This window comes from Scleropages formosus, chromosome 19, assembly GCF_900964775.1.
Source record: "Scleropages formosus chromosome 19, fSclFor1.1, whole genome shotgun sequence".
Lineage (NCBI taxonomy): Eukaryota > Metazoa > Chordata > Actinopteri > Osteoglossiformes > Osteoglossidae > Scleropages > Scleropages formosus.
The window spans coordinates 23,139,928-23,156,557 of record NC_041824.1 but is presented as its reverse complement, the minus strand read 5'-3'; the positions used below and the strand labels follow the sequence as shown (position 1 = coordinate 23,156,557).

The following is a 16,630-nucleotide window of genomic DNA, read 5'->3' as shown; positions in this document are numbered from 1 at the left end:
TGAATCCCCCTCCAACTGTAGTACTCCTAAGTAAGGTACTTACCCTAAATTGCTCCAGTAAAATACCCAGTGGAATAAATGGGTAGTTGTAAGCAGTTTAACACTCTAAGTTGCTTTGGGGAAAAGCATCAGCTGAATGAATAAAGGTAATGTTATTTTATGAAGCTAAAAGGGTTATTGGTTTCTGATTTTCTGCTCACATGCTGCTCTTTTCACTCCAGATCAGTTCACGGCGAGGCATTTTGTGCCCTCTTAGAGCAAAGGCAGCAGGTAATGTGGCGGTTAGAGGAGCTGCAGTCAGAAGGTTTGTGTCCCCTCTTTGTCCGGCAGTGTGCCCTTCAGCAAGGTGCTTACCCTAAACTGATAGATCATGAATACCAAGCTGAATAAATTGGTACATGTAAGTAGCTTAGTATACAAAAAAAACCATCCTATGTCTTCTTGGACAAAGGTACCCAATAAATAAATAATAATTATAATTAAAGGGTGCTGTTTCTGAGGGGGTGCGGTGGTGCAGCGGGCTTGGCTGGGTCCTGCTCTCTGGCGGGTCTAGGGTTCGAGTCCTGCTTAGGGTGCCTATTGATGGCCTGGCATCCTGTCCTGGGTGTGTCCCCTCCCTCTCCAGCCCCACGCCCTGTGCTGCCGGATTAGGCTCCGGTTTGCCGCGACGCCGCTCGGGACAAGCGGCTTCAGCCAATGTGTGTGTGGGTACTGTTTCCCAGATTTTAGGCTCCGGCTCACCCCAACCCCACTCAAGACAAGCGGTTGTAGACATTGTGTATGTGTGTGTGTTTTTCCCAGATTAATAATGTGTTTAATTGTTTAAACAGTGGGGGTGCGGTGGCGCAGTGGGTTGGACCACAGTCCTGCTCTCTGGCGGGTCTGGGGTTCAAGTCCCGCTTGGGGTGCCTTGTGACGGACTGGCGTCCCATCCTGGGTGTGTCCCCTCCCCCTCCGGCCTTACGCCCTGTGTTACCGGGTTGGCTCCGGTTCCCCGTGACCCCGTATGGGACAAGCGGTTCTGAAAATGTGTGTGTGTGTGTGTGTGTTTAAACAGTTGATGGCTAATTTTTAAAAAATTATTTACACTAAGTTGTAATATCTCTCAGCAGTTTCCAGTAAAATGTAATAGGCTGACTTCCCTACAAATATAAGGTTAGGTGCTTTCAGGCCTGTACAGTAGGCCATTGTGCAAGTGCACAAACTGCAGAATCATACAGTTGGGTTTGGTGTTTACATAGACCCTGAAGAAATATCTACTTGGTGCAGCATCCGTCCACTTGACAGCAGGAGTCAGTACAAGCAATTTCAACGCAGAACATCTTGAGTATTCTATCCATTCTATGTGTGTTTGAGCTGGCCAGGTCCATCACAGTTCTATGAACTGTAGGTTGATTAGGCTTTGTGGTACCAGAAGGGTTCTTGTCATGGGTGGGACAACAGCACCATCTGGATCTGGCCTTACTTCAAACTGGAGTAGGATCTGCGAAACACAGTAAAGCAATATTGATGTAAGAAAAACCCTTATTTAATTATGCAGACAAGTTACAATAGTTAGATGCCTTTTACAGGTGTATGGCTGTGACTTCAAAACTCACCCGTGCCAGTGCCAGGTAGAGCTCCAGCTGGGCGATGCGGCGCCCAATGCAGCTGCGCTTGCCCACACCAAAAGGCAGAGAGGCAAAGGGGTGATGCCTGTGCTCTTTGCTCAGCCAGCGCTGGGGTTGGAATTCATTGGGGTTGGAGAAGAAGCTAGCATCCCGGGATGTTGCATAGTGACACAGAGTGATGAGAGTCTGCAGTGAAGAACGACTGGGGTTGTCAGTCAGTGCTAATCAAATATATGGAGGACACATTCCTAAATTTCACTCACTCACGTGAAAAAAATGTTTTGAGAATAAATACTGCAATAATAAAGATTATTATCAGAGCCACATTATTAAAAGTGCTATAAGGTTTTTATAGAAGCAAGAGAATAATAAACATTACGACTGCAGCTTCTAGAACAAAAGCCACTGATGTTCTCAGTACTTTAACTGCGTTCAACATGTTCCATTTAAATTACTGGTGGTAGTGAAAGACACATTAAAAATACAAAGAAAACTAACCAGGCACCAGCATCGTGAGTGAAAATTTAAGTTTACATTTATTCATTTAGCAGACACTTTTCTCCAAAGTGGCGTACATCTCAGAGAAGATTAAAAAAAAAAAAAGAATTTAACACTGGGTTAAGGCAAGGTGATGGATGAGAAGAGGGAACTTTTCTTGGAACTGAACCAATTAGTTCGATTAGTTGTCTGGAGATATTAATGCCATACAATCCCACTGTAATTGTTAAAAGCAGTGACTTCATTCAGTCAGAATGGCATTAATGTATCACCTTCAGTTTTCAGATAGTAATTCCAAGCTATGGCCCCATTTATTTATTTCTAAACAATTAGCCTTCAAGGATGTCAGCCCCCTTTGCCAGCTGATGTGGTTAAACCATTTGTACAGTCCCTGTTATAGATGCTGTCTTTGAAAAGAAGATAATTCTGAAGCAGCAGCTGAAAGATCTGCAGGCGGAGCTGAATCAGTGGAAGGGCAAGACTGTGGCCCTGAAGGTGCAGCTCTGGGACTCTTGAGACGAAAAAGAGATAAAAAAGAATAGTAGCTAGTTATCGTTCTGTTCCCAGGTTCAAGACTGTAACTGTGGCCTACAAGACCATCTGCAAATCTGCTACTGGATACCTGCAGGACCTGATCACTTGCTACGCCCCAGCAAGGCTGCTATGATCCCCAACCTCTGTCCACTTGGTGGTCCCACACACAGAAGCCCAAAGGTTCTCAGTTTTGGCTGGAATGTAGTGGAGTGATTTCTGCCTCTCACTCAAAATGGCTGAATCCCTCTCAACATTCACAAAAGGTTTCAAAATACACCTCTTTCAGACCCATTCCTCTCTAGACCTCCTATATGCTTCATAAAATTTCACTGCATTGTCGGTTTTAAAAAAAAGCAGTCTCTCTCTATGTAGCTACTCATGTAATGTACACACACACTGTCTGAAACCACTTGCCCCAAGCGGGGTTGCATTGAACCAGAGCCTAACCCGGCAGCGCAGGGCGTGGGGCTGGAGGGGACACACCCTGGACAGGACGCCAGCCCACCACAAGGCACCCCAAGCAGGACTCGAACCCCAGACCCGCCACACAGCAGGCCCCAGCCAAACCTGCTGCACCCCCTTCATGTAATGTATGCTGGCAAAAACAGCAGTATTGTATTTATTTGTTTTCTTTTAGCTGTACGTTGCTTTGGAGAGAAACATCTGAAAGATACATAAATGCAAATGGATGAGCCATTTGTAGTAACTAGACCTTACGCTGATGTGCTCTCTGTTTTAGACTACATTAGGATCTGCTTACCTTTTGAGGGATAATGTAGCCTCCAACCTGGATGTCTCTGTCTGGGATGACCCTGGCATTGGCTGGGATGACAGGGTAGAGCCTGGAAGAGACTGAACACGTCAGGAACAGGAAGCCTGAGCAGCTGTGTTGGAGTGTATGGCCACATCACCAGAAGTCTGCTATAGGGTCTTCTGCCATATAACACTTGTCAGCAGTTCATTGGGCCTCACACAGTAAATTATAGCTTGGACTTTCTTAACCCTGGAAAACGGTAAACACATGAAGCCATCCTGCAAAGATCTTCAATTCAGTAAGGATATTTAATTCTAGTCTCTACTTCAGGAAGCCCTGATCATTAATCTGGGCCCCACGACACCTGAGAATCTTACACTGAGGCCACATCGCCCTCTAGTGCCAGATGGGGACATGTGGGCAGTAAGAGTGGAAACCTTACAAACAAATACAGAGGAACAAAGACAAAAGCATAGATGGCAGAACAGCAAAGAGGGCAACGGAGATGGAAAGGTGTACACATTGTCAATGGCTGCCAAACGCAGTGGGTGACAATTCTGGGAGTAGCTTCACCTTAGCACTTCCTTGACCACAGCCTTCATCAATGGCATCCGTGCCACGTCCGATGAACCTGGGATCTGCTTGCCTTCAAGGACCATCAGCACCTCATTTCTTAGGGCCGTTTGAATCTCAGGATGGCGAGAGAGCTCATACAAGGTCCAGGACAAGGTGCTTGAGATCTGAGGTCAGTCGACATGCTTTAATATTACTGGTAACATGAGAATAGGAAGAACTGCCAAGTACAATACTGACAGAATCTACTATGGAAGTAACAGTAAAATTAGGAATTCATTGTTAGCAAATTGGGAGATATATAAATGAAAGAAAAGGCATGCAGAATTGTATCACTCTGTAACATCACTGATATCATCATCAGAAACCTCACCAGGCAAGTTAAACAACTAAAACATCCAAAGGTGTTAGACTAACTGCGTAATACTTGCTTATATCTGGAAGGGTACAAAAATGAATGACCTGCATTGTTGAAGAAGGAAGTAAGGTCAGTAGTGTGTTTCGCTGATTTCAATTATTTGTTTGTTACTTGGGAATAAGGGGGGCGCAGTGGGTTGGGCCGCAGTCCTGCTCTCCGGTGGGTCTGGGGTTCGAGTCCCGCTTGGGGTGCCTTGTGGCGGACTGGCGTCCCGTCCTGGGTGTGTCCCCCTCCGGCCTTACGCCCTGTGTTGCCGGGTTGGGCTCCGGTTCCCCGCGACCCCGTATGGGACAAGCGATTCTGAAAATGTGTGTGTGTGTGTGTACTTGGGAATAAATATGAAAGTGTCATACAGCACTGATGACATAGAGTAAAATAGGAACCAACACTTTGAACAGCTAGCTCTTCCCAAGCTGCAGTGTGGGACAGGATGCAGAAAAAGGAGACAAGAGGAGGAAGAAGGACAAAGATCACCCTCACCGTATCCACCCCAGCAAGCAGGAGCTCTGTCACGTTGCTGTATATGTCTTTCATGGAAAGACCTTGATGAGATAGGTAATATGTCAGGTACTGGCCTTTGGCCTCCTCTCCTTGGGCCAGCTTTTCTGACTCCTTTTTTAGACGCTGATCAATGTGACCTTTGGCTGGTAAAAGAAAGACATAAGAGGTCACAACAGTGCCAGCTTAAGGAGCAACTGGGTCAGACACCAGAACTGGACCCACCGAACTGGAACATGTAGTCCCAGCATTGACAGAACGTGTCCCAGGACTTGGGGAACATCCTATTCATCCACGCTGGCATGGCCATGGTCAGGAGAGTCATGACAAACATGGTGTTGATGGATTCTATGAAACGCTCTGTTTCCTTGGGAATCTGTGACTCCAGGCAGCCGATCCTTGACTCAAACAGCACAGAGGAGATCCCTGCAGAGGGATTGACAGAAAACAACACTTTCCATCTCCTCAAAGGCAGAATATACCACTCCCCACATTTATTTACTGTCATTTCATCAGTTTTGGCATAATAGATACTGAGCAAGTCAACGTTAATTTCAACAGTAATCTTCTTCAGTATGACTTTGGGGGACTTTTGAAGAACTGGAAGAGAAAGTTTTTTCTTGGGGGTAAAAAACAAGGTATGTTGCATAGAGTGGGCAAAGAGTGTGTAAGCTACAGGTTTAAAGATCAAATCTGGATATAAGGTCAGAATGGTAGATTGATATATAATACCAGTGGAAAAAAATTGCACAGTATAATGCCTTTAGTTCCAGACAAGGAGTCTATATTATCTCATAACCAAATTAATGGTAAGATCCCAAAAATAAACAAGCTCATACCCTCCAGGCCAAAGCGATAGAACTCATTGGCAATGTCAGTGATGAGGCCGTGAGCACTGAGGCGATGGCGGCGCTTCAGGCAGGCGAGCAGGTCAGTAACCACAGTGTTGAGAATGCCATCATATGACTCCACAGCTTTTGGAGGCAGCGTGTATTTCCCCAGCAGACTCCGCACTTCCTGCCACTCCTCCCCTTCCCTTAGAGATACAGTGGAGCGAGAACCTGCATCACATGCCTGAACACGCCATGCAAATATATTTGCCTTCATGCCCGCATGTGACATGTCAGCATATTTAGACGAGAATGAGTTTTCCTTTGACTTGCTATTCTTCTCGTTTATTGGGCTCATTAAAATGTCTAAACCAATTAGTATAAAAAGGGATAATCAATGCATATTTTTCATATTTTGATCAGAATTGTAATCCGATATAAAATTATAATGGATAGTTTGCAGTACAGTGATTTGTAGTCATTTTATTATGCTTTGTCAGATTGTGGTTGTTTTATTTATCTATTTTATCCCTAGGGCTGCAGATGAGAATTTGGTAATTGCTGAAACTGGTACAATAAATCAAAATTTGTCACTTGTGTAAGCTATATAAAAATAGACTATCCCAGAAAAATATATAAAGCAAACAGGTAATCAATAAATTTTCATTAACTTGTTGAAATGGAAGCAAGCATTAAATTTTATGGCTCTCTTGTTAATTCTGATTTGTCTTACAATGAAATAAAGTGAACAAAAGCAGTGTTAGGAGAAAAGAAACTGAAAATAAAAAGTTTGGAAGTGTCTCTTAGACAAAAAAATTGTGCAGAGCCAATACAGTAATGACATTTAAAACAATGTTAGGACATGCAAGATACGCCCTTAAGAGCAACCATAGCCATTGCTATCAGAGAAGTCTTGACATAAATGTAAATGTGAAATGTTAGCACAGTGACAAACACATCTGGTGACTGTCGTTTCCTGTATATTGACCAAGAATGAGTTATGCTGACTTGGGAAGGCCCTTCATAGCCCTGCAGCTCTCTCCCAGGATGTTTCATCCATGGTTATTTTGTGGTTCCTGCTCTGCAGAGCTAATATGGACAAGGAAAAGTGCACATATCAGCGAATCAATCATTAACTGCACTGTTTCCTATTAAAAATAATGCAAAAATCTTGGTAATGAGAACCGCTGTGACATAATGAGCATACAGGCCTTTCAGCTTTTCATGTGTTTCATTAACCTTTAAAAATGCTTGGGATGAATAAAGAGGAAATTGAAAAATATGGGCTATACCATGCAAATCTAAACTCTGCTCTAAGGGCACATGAAGCAAGACTATTTGCCCACATATCCGATAGAAACAGCTCACAAAAAGTGCTAAGTGATGCTTGGTGAAAGCGGACAATGTGGGATGCAGGAAGCAAAAGAAATGCTTCATCAGCTACTTTTCCCATTTATCTTACCATTTATCTTGTCTTTCTTATCTAATCATTACTGGTTTTCCTGATTTTCTGTCTTTATTCTTGACATTTTTACAAATTTAATAAGTGACACTTCCCATATTTGGGTACTTTTTAGGATGCTTTACATATATCACAGTAGAACAGTGAATGAAACACAGTACTGTAGTAACAGAAGGTAACAACAATCGCTTCATCTCATTGCTTCTGAAAACACACAAGCCACTGTACTCTAGACAATGTGTGAAGGTACAGCATCTATTCAAAACACACACACACACACTTTCAGAACCGCTTGTCCCATACGGGGTCACGGGGAACCGGAGCCTAACCCGGCAACTCAGGGCATAAGGCCAGAGGGGGAGGGGACACACCCAGGACGGGACGCCAGTCCGTCGCAAGGCACCCCAAGCGGGACCCGAACCCCAGACCCACCGGAGAGCAGGACTGCGGTCCAACCCACTGCGCCACCGCACTCCCAATATTCAAAACACCTTTGATAATAACAAGATACTGTCATTTTTTAATAAAACTTTGTAACTTTCAGTTTTGATTCAGTTCAATTTATTTTTAACGAGTGCTCTTCCCACACAAGGAGGGGTGCGGTGGTGTAAATTTCTACACACACACACTTTCTGAACCGCTTGTCCCAAGCGGGGTTGCGGCGAGCTGGAGCCTAACCCGGCAACACAGGGCGTAAGGCTGGAGGGGAGGGGACACACCCAGGACGGGACGCCAGTCTGTCGCAAGGCACCCCAAGCGGGACTCGAACCACAGGCCCACTGGAGAGTAGGACCCGGTCCAACCCACTGCACCCCCCTAAATTTCTACACTAAATGTTTAATTATAATTAGTTTTTTAAAGCTATAAGTAAACCAACTGACCACAAAGGAAAGGAACAAAAAACTGCTAACCAAAAGTCAAGGGGGAAAAAAATCATCTGGGGGACCAAATGCCTGTGGTTGCCCTCACCCACCACAGGCATTCTACATTGAAAAGACTTTTAAATCAACTTAACAACTATTAGTAATGTTACTGCGGTCAAAGTTAAAGAAATGCATAATTTCAAGTTTGTGTCAGGTTTAAATGCATAACTGCATGTGTCTAGTGACATATCAGTGGGGTTAAAGTGTCTTGTAGGGAGATATGGTTAGTTATAAAGAAGGGGAGATGCATCTGTGAAAGAATGTAGTGACTTGGGTAGCCGGGACTTTTATTCTTTGAAAAAATTCAGCTGTCGGTGAGAAAAATACAAATCACACACTGTCTGACTTTTCTTCAAAGCGACTTCAAATGAACTCTATGTAGTGTTATCAGCCCTCACACCTTATTCACCAAGGTGACTTCCACTGCTAGATACACTACTTACACTGGGTCGCTCATCCATACATTAGTGGAACACACACACAGACACACTGTCACTCACACACTATGGGTGAACCTGAAAAGCATGTCTTTGGACTGTGGAAGGAAACCAGAGCACCCGGAGGAAACCCACTGTATCTAGCTACTGTGTGTAACTATTTTGATTTACAGACAGAATGACTTTCCACACAGAGGCGAAGCCTGGTAGTGAATGTTGCTGATGGGGATTTTCGACTGAAATTTTTTTAAATCTCTCTCTAGCCTGGGAAATAATAGATCATTGAAGGAACAATGTGGGTGAAACAGGGTCAGGTGCAATATCACAGAAAGTTGGAGAGAAGCTGCTAAGAAGGGGTGATGCTGGGTGCTGCCCAGGGGAGTGGGAGCAGGGAGGTGCACTCACGCTGTTAACAGTCCATATCCATGACCGCGGAGTCGTCTGTAGTCCTTCCATGAGGAGAGGTCGGAGCGCATGGGATACTGACCCTCCTGTCTCAGAACTTGCTCGATCAGTGTGGGGTCAGCTACGTGGACTGTCAGGATCGGCCCGAACTTCGCCTTCCATATGGGCCCATAGCGTTTGTGCCCTTCCAGCTGTAAGGGAGACGAGGATGTACTCAGCATTTGGTGGAACCTCCCTATTCCTTTAACTCCACTTCCTAGACATGAAGCCTCCTCACATCCCAGAAACTGCCCTTGCAAAACAAGCAGGAAATGCTCTGGCAAGAGCAAACTACACATCTCATTGTGAGTCGTCGTGAGTCAAACTCAGACTCAAACTCCAGTAAGAAGTGAAATGATTAGATGAACAATACGAGCAATTTCCGGCTCCTTATTTGTTTGCCAAGATGCTGCTCCATGATTTTTTATTTTTTTTTGCAGTTTCAATAAGCACAACTTATTTTTATAGACAGTCATTTTGCCATAATTCATAGATCCTGGTCAAGAAAATACCACTTAAGTTACACGAATTCTGTATTTTCACAGCAAAGAACTTTTTGCTTAGTCAGTTAAAACGGACTCATTTGCGTTGCTGTGGTCCGCGAGGGGCCTGGCACACAAATCTAAGCGAGCAGACACACAATTCGCAGGATGTAACCACTGGTTCCCCAAATGAAAGCTGAAAGCCCAAGTTCAGCTCATTTTACATACCACCATGAAACCCTTTCAGTGGATTCTTCATCCATCACCAGTTTTATTCACCTTTAAAGAGTGCAGATCTTAGTTAGTTACCTTCTAACAAGTAAACCCTCTCCTCCAGAAAGGGGTCATCTAGGGTGATGAATAAGACAACTGGTATTAGTGCCTCTTGAAGCTTTTTAGGACTCCAGTCTGGGAGTCCTGGGATTTTGCTTAATCCATCCATCCATCCATTCATTCATTCATCCACACACACACACACACACACACACACACCAACTGAGACCGCTTGTCCCATACAGGGTTGCAGGGAGCTGGAGCCTAACCCGGCAACACAGGGCGTAAGGCTGGAGGGGGAGGGGACACACCCAGGACAGGACGCCAGTCTGTCGCAAGGCACCCCAAGCGGGACTAGAATCCCAGACCCACCGGAGAGCAGGACTCGGTCAAACCCACTGCACCACTGTGCCCCCTACCCTCTATCCGTATTACAATCAGGTTTGTATGCTAATATGTACACAATGGTAGACAAATAAGATTGCCAAAATTTGGAAGCGCGAAGGGACGCGTACCTGCATCTCGTGGAGACGAGACAGCCCCCGCCTCGCCAACAGGTCCCACGCAAAGCCAATGGCAGAAGGTCCCGGCATCTCCTCGAGGCTCCGCAGGTGCTGTGTGGTTCTGCTCCTCAGGCAAACCATAGGCTCAGCCCACCTGTCCATCACCCACTTGACCACACCGGCCCCCCGACCTGACGCCTTCAAGGGCTGCAGCATCTTCGCCTCGTGCCTCCAGGACGAGTTACACGCGAGATGTGGCGATCGGCACCGGGAAATGAGCTGCCTCGAGAAACCGGTTCTCGTGGCCCCTCCCCGCCTCGCGCTGCCACGCGCTCCGAGGTGAGGCGGCTCGAGCGGGGATGGAGGGAAGGAAGGTGACACTTTGCACGTCACTGGAGCAGATGCGGGAAAAAAAAAAAAACCCGTCCAAGTCAGCCCAGAAACGCGTCAGAGGGAGAAGAGCAACACACCGGGGGGTTTGGACCGTTCCGTGAATCACATTTCCTGACGTGTTTGCCATGGCAAACGTGAGAGAAAGACGTTCCCGCCACTTTCGTCACGCGGTTTAGCGGTCACGTGCGCCGATTGTTCGCGAGAGCTCAGCGCGAGGTCGTTATGTTTGAGTTTCAGCGCATCGCCGCGACGCGAGTTTTGTCCGCTTGTTGAGCTCGAGCGACAGGCGAAGGTACCTCACAGCCTTTAGCCTAGTTTAGGGGAATTCTTTCAAAAGGAATTGTAATGTAGCTTCCCCCGTAAGATATTTAATTTTCCAGTGTCAAAAGGTGTGGTCATTTCTGTTTTCTTTAAGAAAGACGTGGTTTTTTTTAAAAATAAATAAATACAAATTTCAACGTAATAATTTTCTCATTTAAAACATGCAAATTACAACAAGTCACGTCGACATACAGGAGGTGTTAGAAAGTTTTCAAAAGACTGAAGTATTTTTAAAAATATGCGGTCAGGGGTGTTTCTTCCAAACGGTGCGATATGACATGACAATCAGTAGAATACGATGTAAATAAGGTAACATTAGTCATTAAGTCAAAGTGCAACTTGGAAAGCACCGACAGATGTACCTCACATCATTTGTTAACCAATTTGTTTATCTGAAACGGAATGTTTTCACATGGACACAAATATTTCATTATATAATCATAACATTTATTTTATTGGTTAGCTGATGTTTTTCTCCAGAGAGAGACTTACAATTACTTACGCATTTGGGTGGGTGTTTTTTTTTTTTTTTTTTTTTTTAATAAAGCTGCATCAATTTAGGGTAAGTACTTCAACTTGGCTCCTCCAGCAGAGGTGGGAAGCAAACCTGCAACTTTTGGGTCCAAATGTAGTAGCTTGAACCACTACACTACCACCTGTCTCAAGCATTGCTTTATTTCTCTGAGATAAATAGTGAGCTTTATATAACATAAAACTAACAAAGTGAGTATTAACCTCACATCTTATGCCTTGACTTTTAACTATAATTATTATCATTTATTCATTCATCACAAGCCTGTTAATCTAGGATTTATGTAGATTTATGTAGATTGTATAACCATTATGTTACGAAAACCTCCATACCTATACAGATATCTTAAATGTGTTTTTCTTTCTCCTTGGTTGAATAATGCAGGTCGTAGCAAAACCCAGTAAATTATTTATGCCAATTATTGACCATGATTTAGCAGATGCATTTGTTCAAGGAGACTTGATGTTGGATAATTAACTTTACAATGATTTGCCCTTTTAGACCTTTCCCACCTAATGCTATACTTCCTATTTTAGTGCAGAAGTTTTTTGAGGGGGTGGAGGGGTGTGGTCATGCAGTGGCACAGTCGGTTGGTCTGGGTCCTGCTTTCCAGTGGGTTGGGGTTTGAGTCCTGCTTGGGGTGCCTTGTGATGGACTGGTGTCCTGTCCTGGGTGTGTCCCCTCCCCCTCCAGCCCTGTGTTGCCGGGTTAGTCTCCGGCTCCCTGCAACCCCGTATGGGACAAGCGGTTCAGATGATGGGTGTGAAGTTTCTCAAACAAAGACACTACAGCACAAGTGGGATTTGAACTGCAAGGCTGCAGCTCCAACCACTAGGTTTCCTGGTAGGTACCTTCTGAATTCTAAATACTCCTCTAACTATGTACTGGGGGCTATGACAGGGGAAGCAACAACATTTACTCTGGTTTATCACAAATTGATAAATGATAGTGTGCAACACCCAGTCTGTTTTATTTAGTAAACAAATGAGTGCTGTATGTTGTGGGGGGGTTTTATTCTTTATGACATGTTGTTTCAAGTATATGATGTTACTCTAAGTGGGATGCAAAAAAATACTTGTAAAAACAGTTACATATTCCTCATTTAAGACTGCAGAACTCTCCATGAGGGTTTTGGGCAAATACATAATGGCAGACATTGTGTTTTCTTATATTTTCCAGAAGTTGGTCTTTTTCCAGTCATCCACACTTTTGAAGAGGTACACAGCAAATACTTCCGTTAGATTTTAACAAGCCAGTTTTTATTTTCTAGTAATTTTGACTGATGAACTGTTGTGAGAATTAGTTAAAAAGGCTGGAAGGAATACAACTGTAGTTCATTTTAAAAAACTAACTTCAGCCAGAAGAAAGTAATTGTCAGAGAGAGCGTAAGGTAGGGATTTAAGTTATTATTTATTCATTTAGCTGAAGCCCTTGTCCAAAGCAACTTACAGTGTGAGGTTAGAATACTAAACTGCTTGCAATTATTTACCCATTTATAGAGCTGGACATATTTTTACTGTATCAGTTCGGGGCAATTATACTTGAGTATCCTACAATGTTGGCTGGGATTCGAACCCAAGGTTTTTTTTTACCATCTACAGTAAAAAGGCTGTTCAGACTCAACTGAAGGAGGAACATGCCTTGCTACTGCAAACAGCTGATACCCTGAGAGGACTGTCCCCCTTATGTCCTTCCTCCCATAGTCCACCATTGCCAGTAGTGTTTTGCCTCTGTGGAATTGATGGTACAAGTCAGCAGATGGGGTAGATAAAGTCTGATGTGTTGTTATAACAAAAGAGTTACAGCATTCTATTTGTCCTTTCTTAGATCAGAAGGTTACGGTTTCAAATGCAAGGACCCTGTGGTTGTACCACTCAAAAAGGGTTTCACGTTGGGGTAGCAATTCCAGGATACCGGGACAATGCCAGTCACACAGCACATTTGATATTACATCCATGTGCTTCTTTGTTTTCGGTTTCACTTTGTTTCATTTGCTTGATATCCTTTCAAGCACAGTGAAAGCCCTAGCAGGGTCACTTTAGAGACATACACTGGAGCATCACCGTTGTACTGACTGCAGTCTTCATAGCTGGAGAGGGAGGTGATCTGTAATGCTTTGCACAGCTGTTATAGAAAATAGTAACTCTTTTGTTTACCTGTCAGTCCGTTGTAATGCTAGTAACTAGAAATGCCTCATCTCACACTTGCATGCACACACCGGCAGGCACACATACTCACAACTGGTGAGGAAACAGCAATAGTTTTGTCTGTGGCATGATCCATCTGGAACTTTTTTATTGTTATATAGAGAAAAAAAAAAATCAAAGAGACGCTGAAGGGAGAATATACTCCCTCTTGATGCTGAGTTTTTCAACTGAGCGATGTGTGCAGTTATGTCCCAGTTAAGTGCCCTGTGGTGATTCACATGGCTGACTCACTCAGTTCATAATTGTTTTGCTTTCGACTGAAAGGATTCTAACAGAGCCTCATTTGGCTCTAAAAAGCATCAGAATTCCCTGTCTGTGCCCTTTTACTTCCGTTTTCTGTCTAACACCAGATCGAGAATAAATACCCAAGCAAACAAGGGCTGTACTTGAAGGCTGTTTCACTTGGAGTGCATTACTGCAGTGATACAGGGACACTGCAGTCGACTGAATAATTGTCATGCTTATGTGACACCACTCAGTGGAGTCATCAGTTGCACTGTCTTTGTAATGCTAGACACCCACTTAAATGTGATCTTTTATTTAATTACAAGCTGCACAATAAGGTCCTCCATAGAGTATGCTGCAAGAAAGAGCAGTTAGTAAAGCAGTGGGTTATGCAGTGAGGGGGAACAATTATGCATGGCACTTTTTTATAATTTTCATTCATTAGTCTGATTCAGTTTTGCTATGTGGGCTCAGCGAAGCCCCACCTCTCTTCACGGATCTCTGCACTCTTTCATTTTTCCCACATTTTACTACACTCCTTTGCTATATTTTCTTTTTAATTTTTATTACTTTACTTCCTCACCAGTGTACATCACGTATTGCTTACCTACCAGTCGGGAAAATCCTCTTAATAATGTAGTACCAAGATACTTTTAAAGGAAAAGGTTCTAAAAAAGGGTTTAAAATGTGAAATAGTTTTTTTTTTTTTTTTTTTTTTTTTTTTATGATGGTACCAGCACAGAGTCTATTCTTAGAAGGTCATTTTCAGTGCACATATCAAATTCTCTTTGATTTACTGGGTGCTCTCTTGTAGGCTCAGCACTACAGCATCTGCATGGTCAGGGTAGTAACCCCTCTCTGCTCAGGGCCCAGGAGTCTTCTCGAAGGTCTGGGATCAAAGCACATTGCTGTGGTGCTTCTGCTCGCCTGGCCATCTGCAGCTTGTCCCACGTCACTGCTGAGCATGCTGTCATCGTGTGTCCATCAGCAACCTACACTGACATGCACTGAGTCCTCTGCGTTGTCCCAGTCCTGTCCTTCTCTCTCCCACGTCTCCACTGGAAAGGTGCCTCTCACCTCCTGGAGACACACACACCCAACAGGTGTGCTGTTTTAGAACAATGCAGTATCATTGTGTGCATGGTTGTCTGTGTGTCATTTGTTCTAAGTAACATGCACATATGAGGGCTATTATACCAGAGTGTGGAGGCTGGGAAGTAGATTTCTTTGTGGGTATTTTGTGGTCTCCCTTTTGAGGTCTCCGATCCAAATGTCCTTAAATGTCCTTACACTTTCAAACACCATTCTAAATCGTAAAAACTGTCAGAATGAATAGAGTGGCAGTACCAGCATAGTATGGTACATAGTACAATACTAAGCTGGTATGGAACTGTGTACACTTATTATGGCAGACATGTACATATACTGTGTACCATCTTGTGTCTGTCTGTCTATCTATTTATCTATCTATCCTTCAGATTCACCCCAACACATTTTGGTTTCAATGTCCTTTCATTTCAACCTGCCCAAATTTGAGTTAATAAATTTGATTTGATCAATCCGATCTGAACTAGACTATCAAGATTATTTGATTTTTTCAGTTATTAAATAAATAGAATTTAAAGGATTTAGTACACAGTAGCTATATCACAGAGTATTAGCCAGACTTCACAGGAAATGGCCTAGAGCAGTACCGAACAGCAAGGCCTGGACATGTGGGCACTGTGATTTCACCCCCTCTGTACTCTGCAGGCACTCAGAGAGAGTTCTCCTCAGACACCACTGGACAAAGGACTAAAACAAGCATTTGGATTAAGGAAATTTCTTTCTTCGGAAAGACAATTTGCAGTTGTACTGTAAGCTATGACTTTTGTCTGACAAAGCATATCATACATGTGAGAGGGACTGGAGGGATTCAGTGCCTGGTTCAGGCGATCATTTTCACCGTCAGTAGTTATCTTTATGTGCAGGGTACAGTTACATTTCAGCTGTCTTCATTACTTCTAATCAAAGTGTGTATTAACTGTGTGTGCTGCTCGAGTACAATGTCATAATGATAATAGAAGTTATAATAGTAATTTAATCTATCATGTAGAACCAATTAAAATTTTTGCTCAGAAATTCAGAAAAATCAGAAACTGTCACATTATTCAAATGTCGAAAACCTCTATCCCGTATAGCTATACCCAACTTATTTCTTGCCATATCAATCTAGCTCTGACATTTGGTACACATTACATTTGTTATATTTTGCATAGGATTTAAATTTACATGATTAATCAAGGTTTATTTTTTATGAAGGTCGGTAAGGGCGATAAATGTGCTGGAGTTCTCCCTGCACCAGACATGTACTCAAACGCTTAATATTGGCTGCGCTGTCTGTCCATCGTTTGTTCACCTAGAAAACAGCAGACCTTCCTGGGCTCTGTCTTTGTCTCAATATATTTTCTTTGTACGCCTTTCACTATGTACTTTTTAGTTGTGTGCAAATGCATTTTTCACTAACTTTGATTTTGATCACTGATATTTTTGTTAATTTCTTTATTAAAGTCATGTGCTACATGTCACCGTTAGAGATTTTTAATAAGTGGCACAATACTTTATTCACAGCATTGATAATAATAATAATAATAATAATAATTTAGTGTGATCACCACCCTGCAAAGAGATACAGATGTGCATATAATGAAAGGTTTTTCTCTAAGTTCTGCAC

The 16,630-nt window shown here is 43.3% G+C and overlaps 1 protein-coding gene across 1 annotated transcript; it reads right to left on the bottom strand.

Moving 5' to 3' along the window:
* Positions 1–1,054: 1,054 nt before the first annotated feature.
* LOC108939170 (25-hydroxyvitamin D-1 alpha hydroxylase, mitochondrial-like) lies at positions 1,055–10,738 on the bottom strand. Its single transcript, XM_018760312.2, has 9 exons — positions 10,252–10,738; positions 8,943–9,133; positions 5,725–5,921; positions 5,111–5,311; positions 4,868–5,031; positions 3,970–4,136; positions 3,403–3,484; positions 1,599–1,796; positions 1,055–1,483 (listed from the first exon to the last, which is right to left on the bottom strand). Exons 1-9 carry the CDS (start codon positions 10,453–10,455, stop codon positions 1,370–1,372), a joined length of 1,518 nt encoding a protein of 505 aa, XP_018615828.1. The 5' UTR covers positions 10,456–10,738; the 3' UTR covers positions 1,055–1,369.
* Between the last annotated feature and the right edge of the window lie 5,892 nt (positions 10,739–16,630).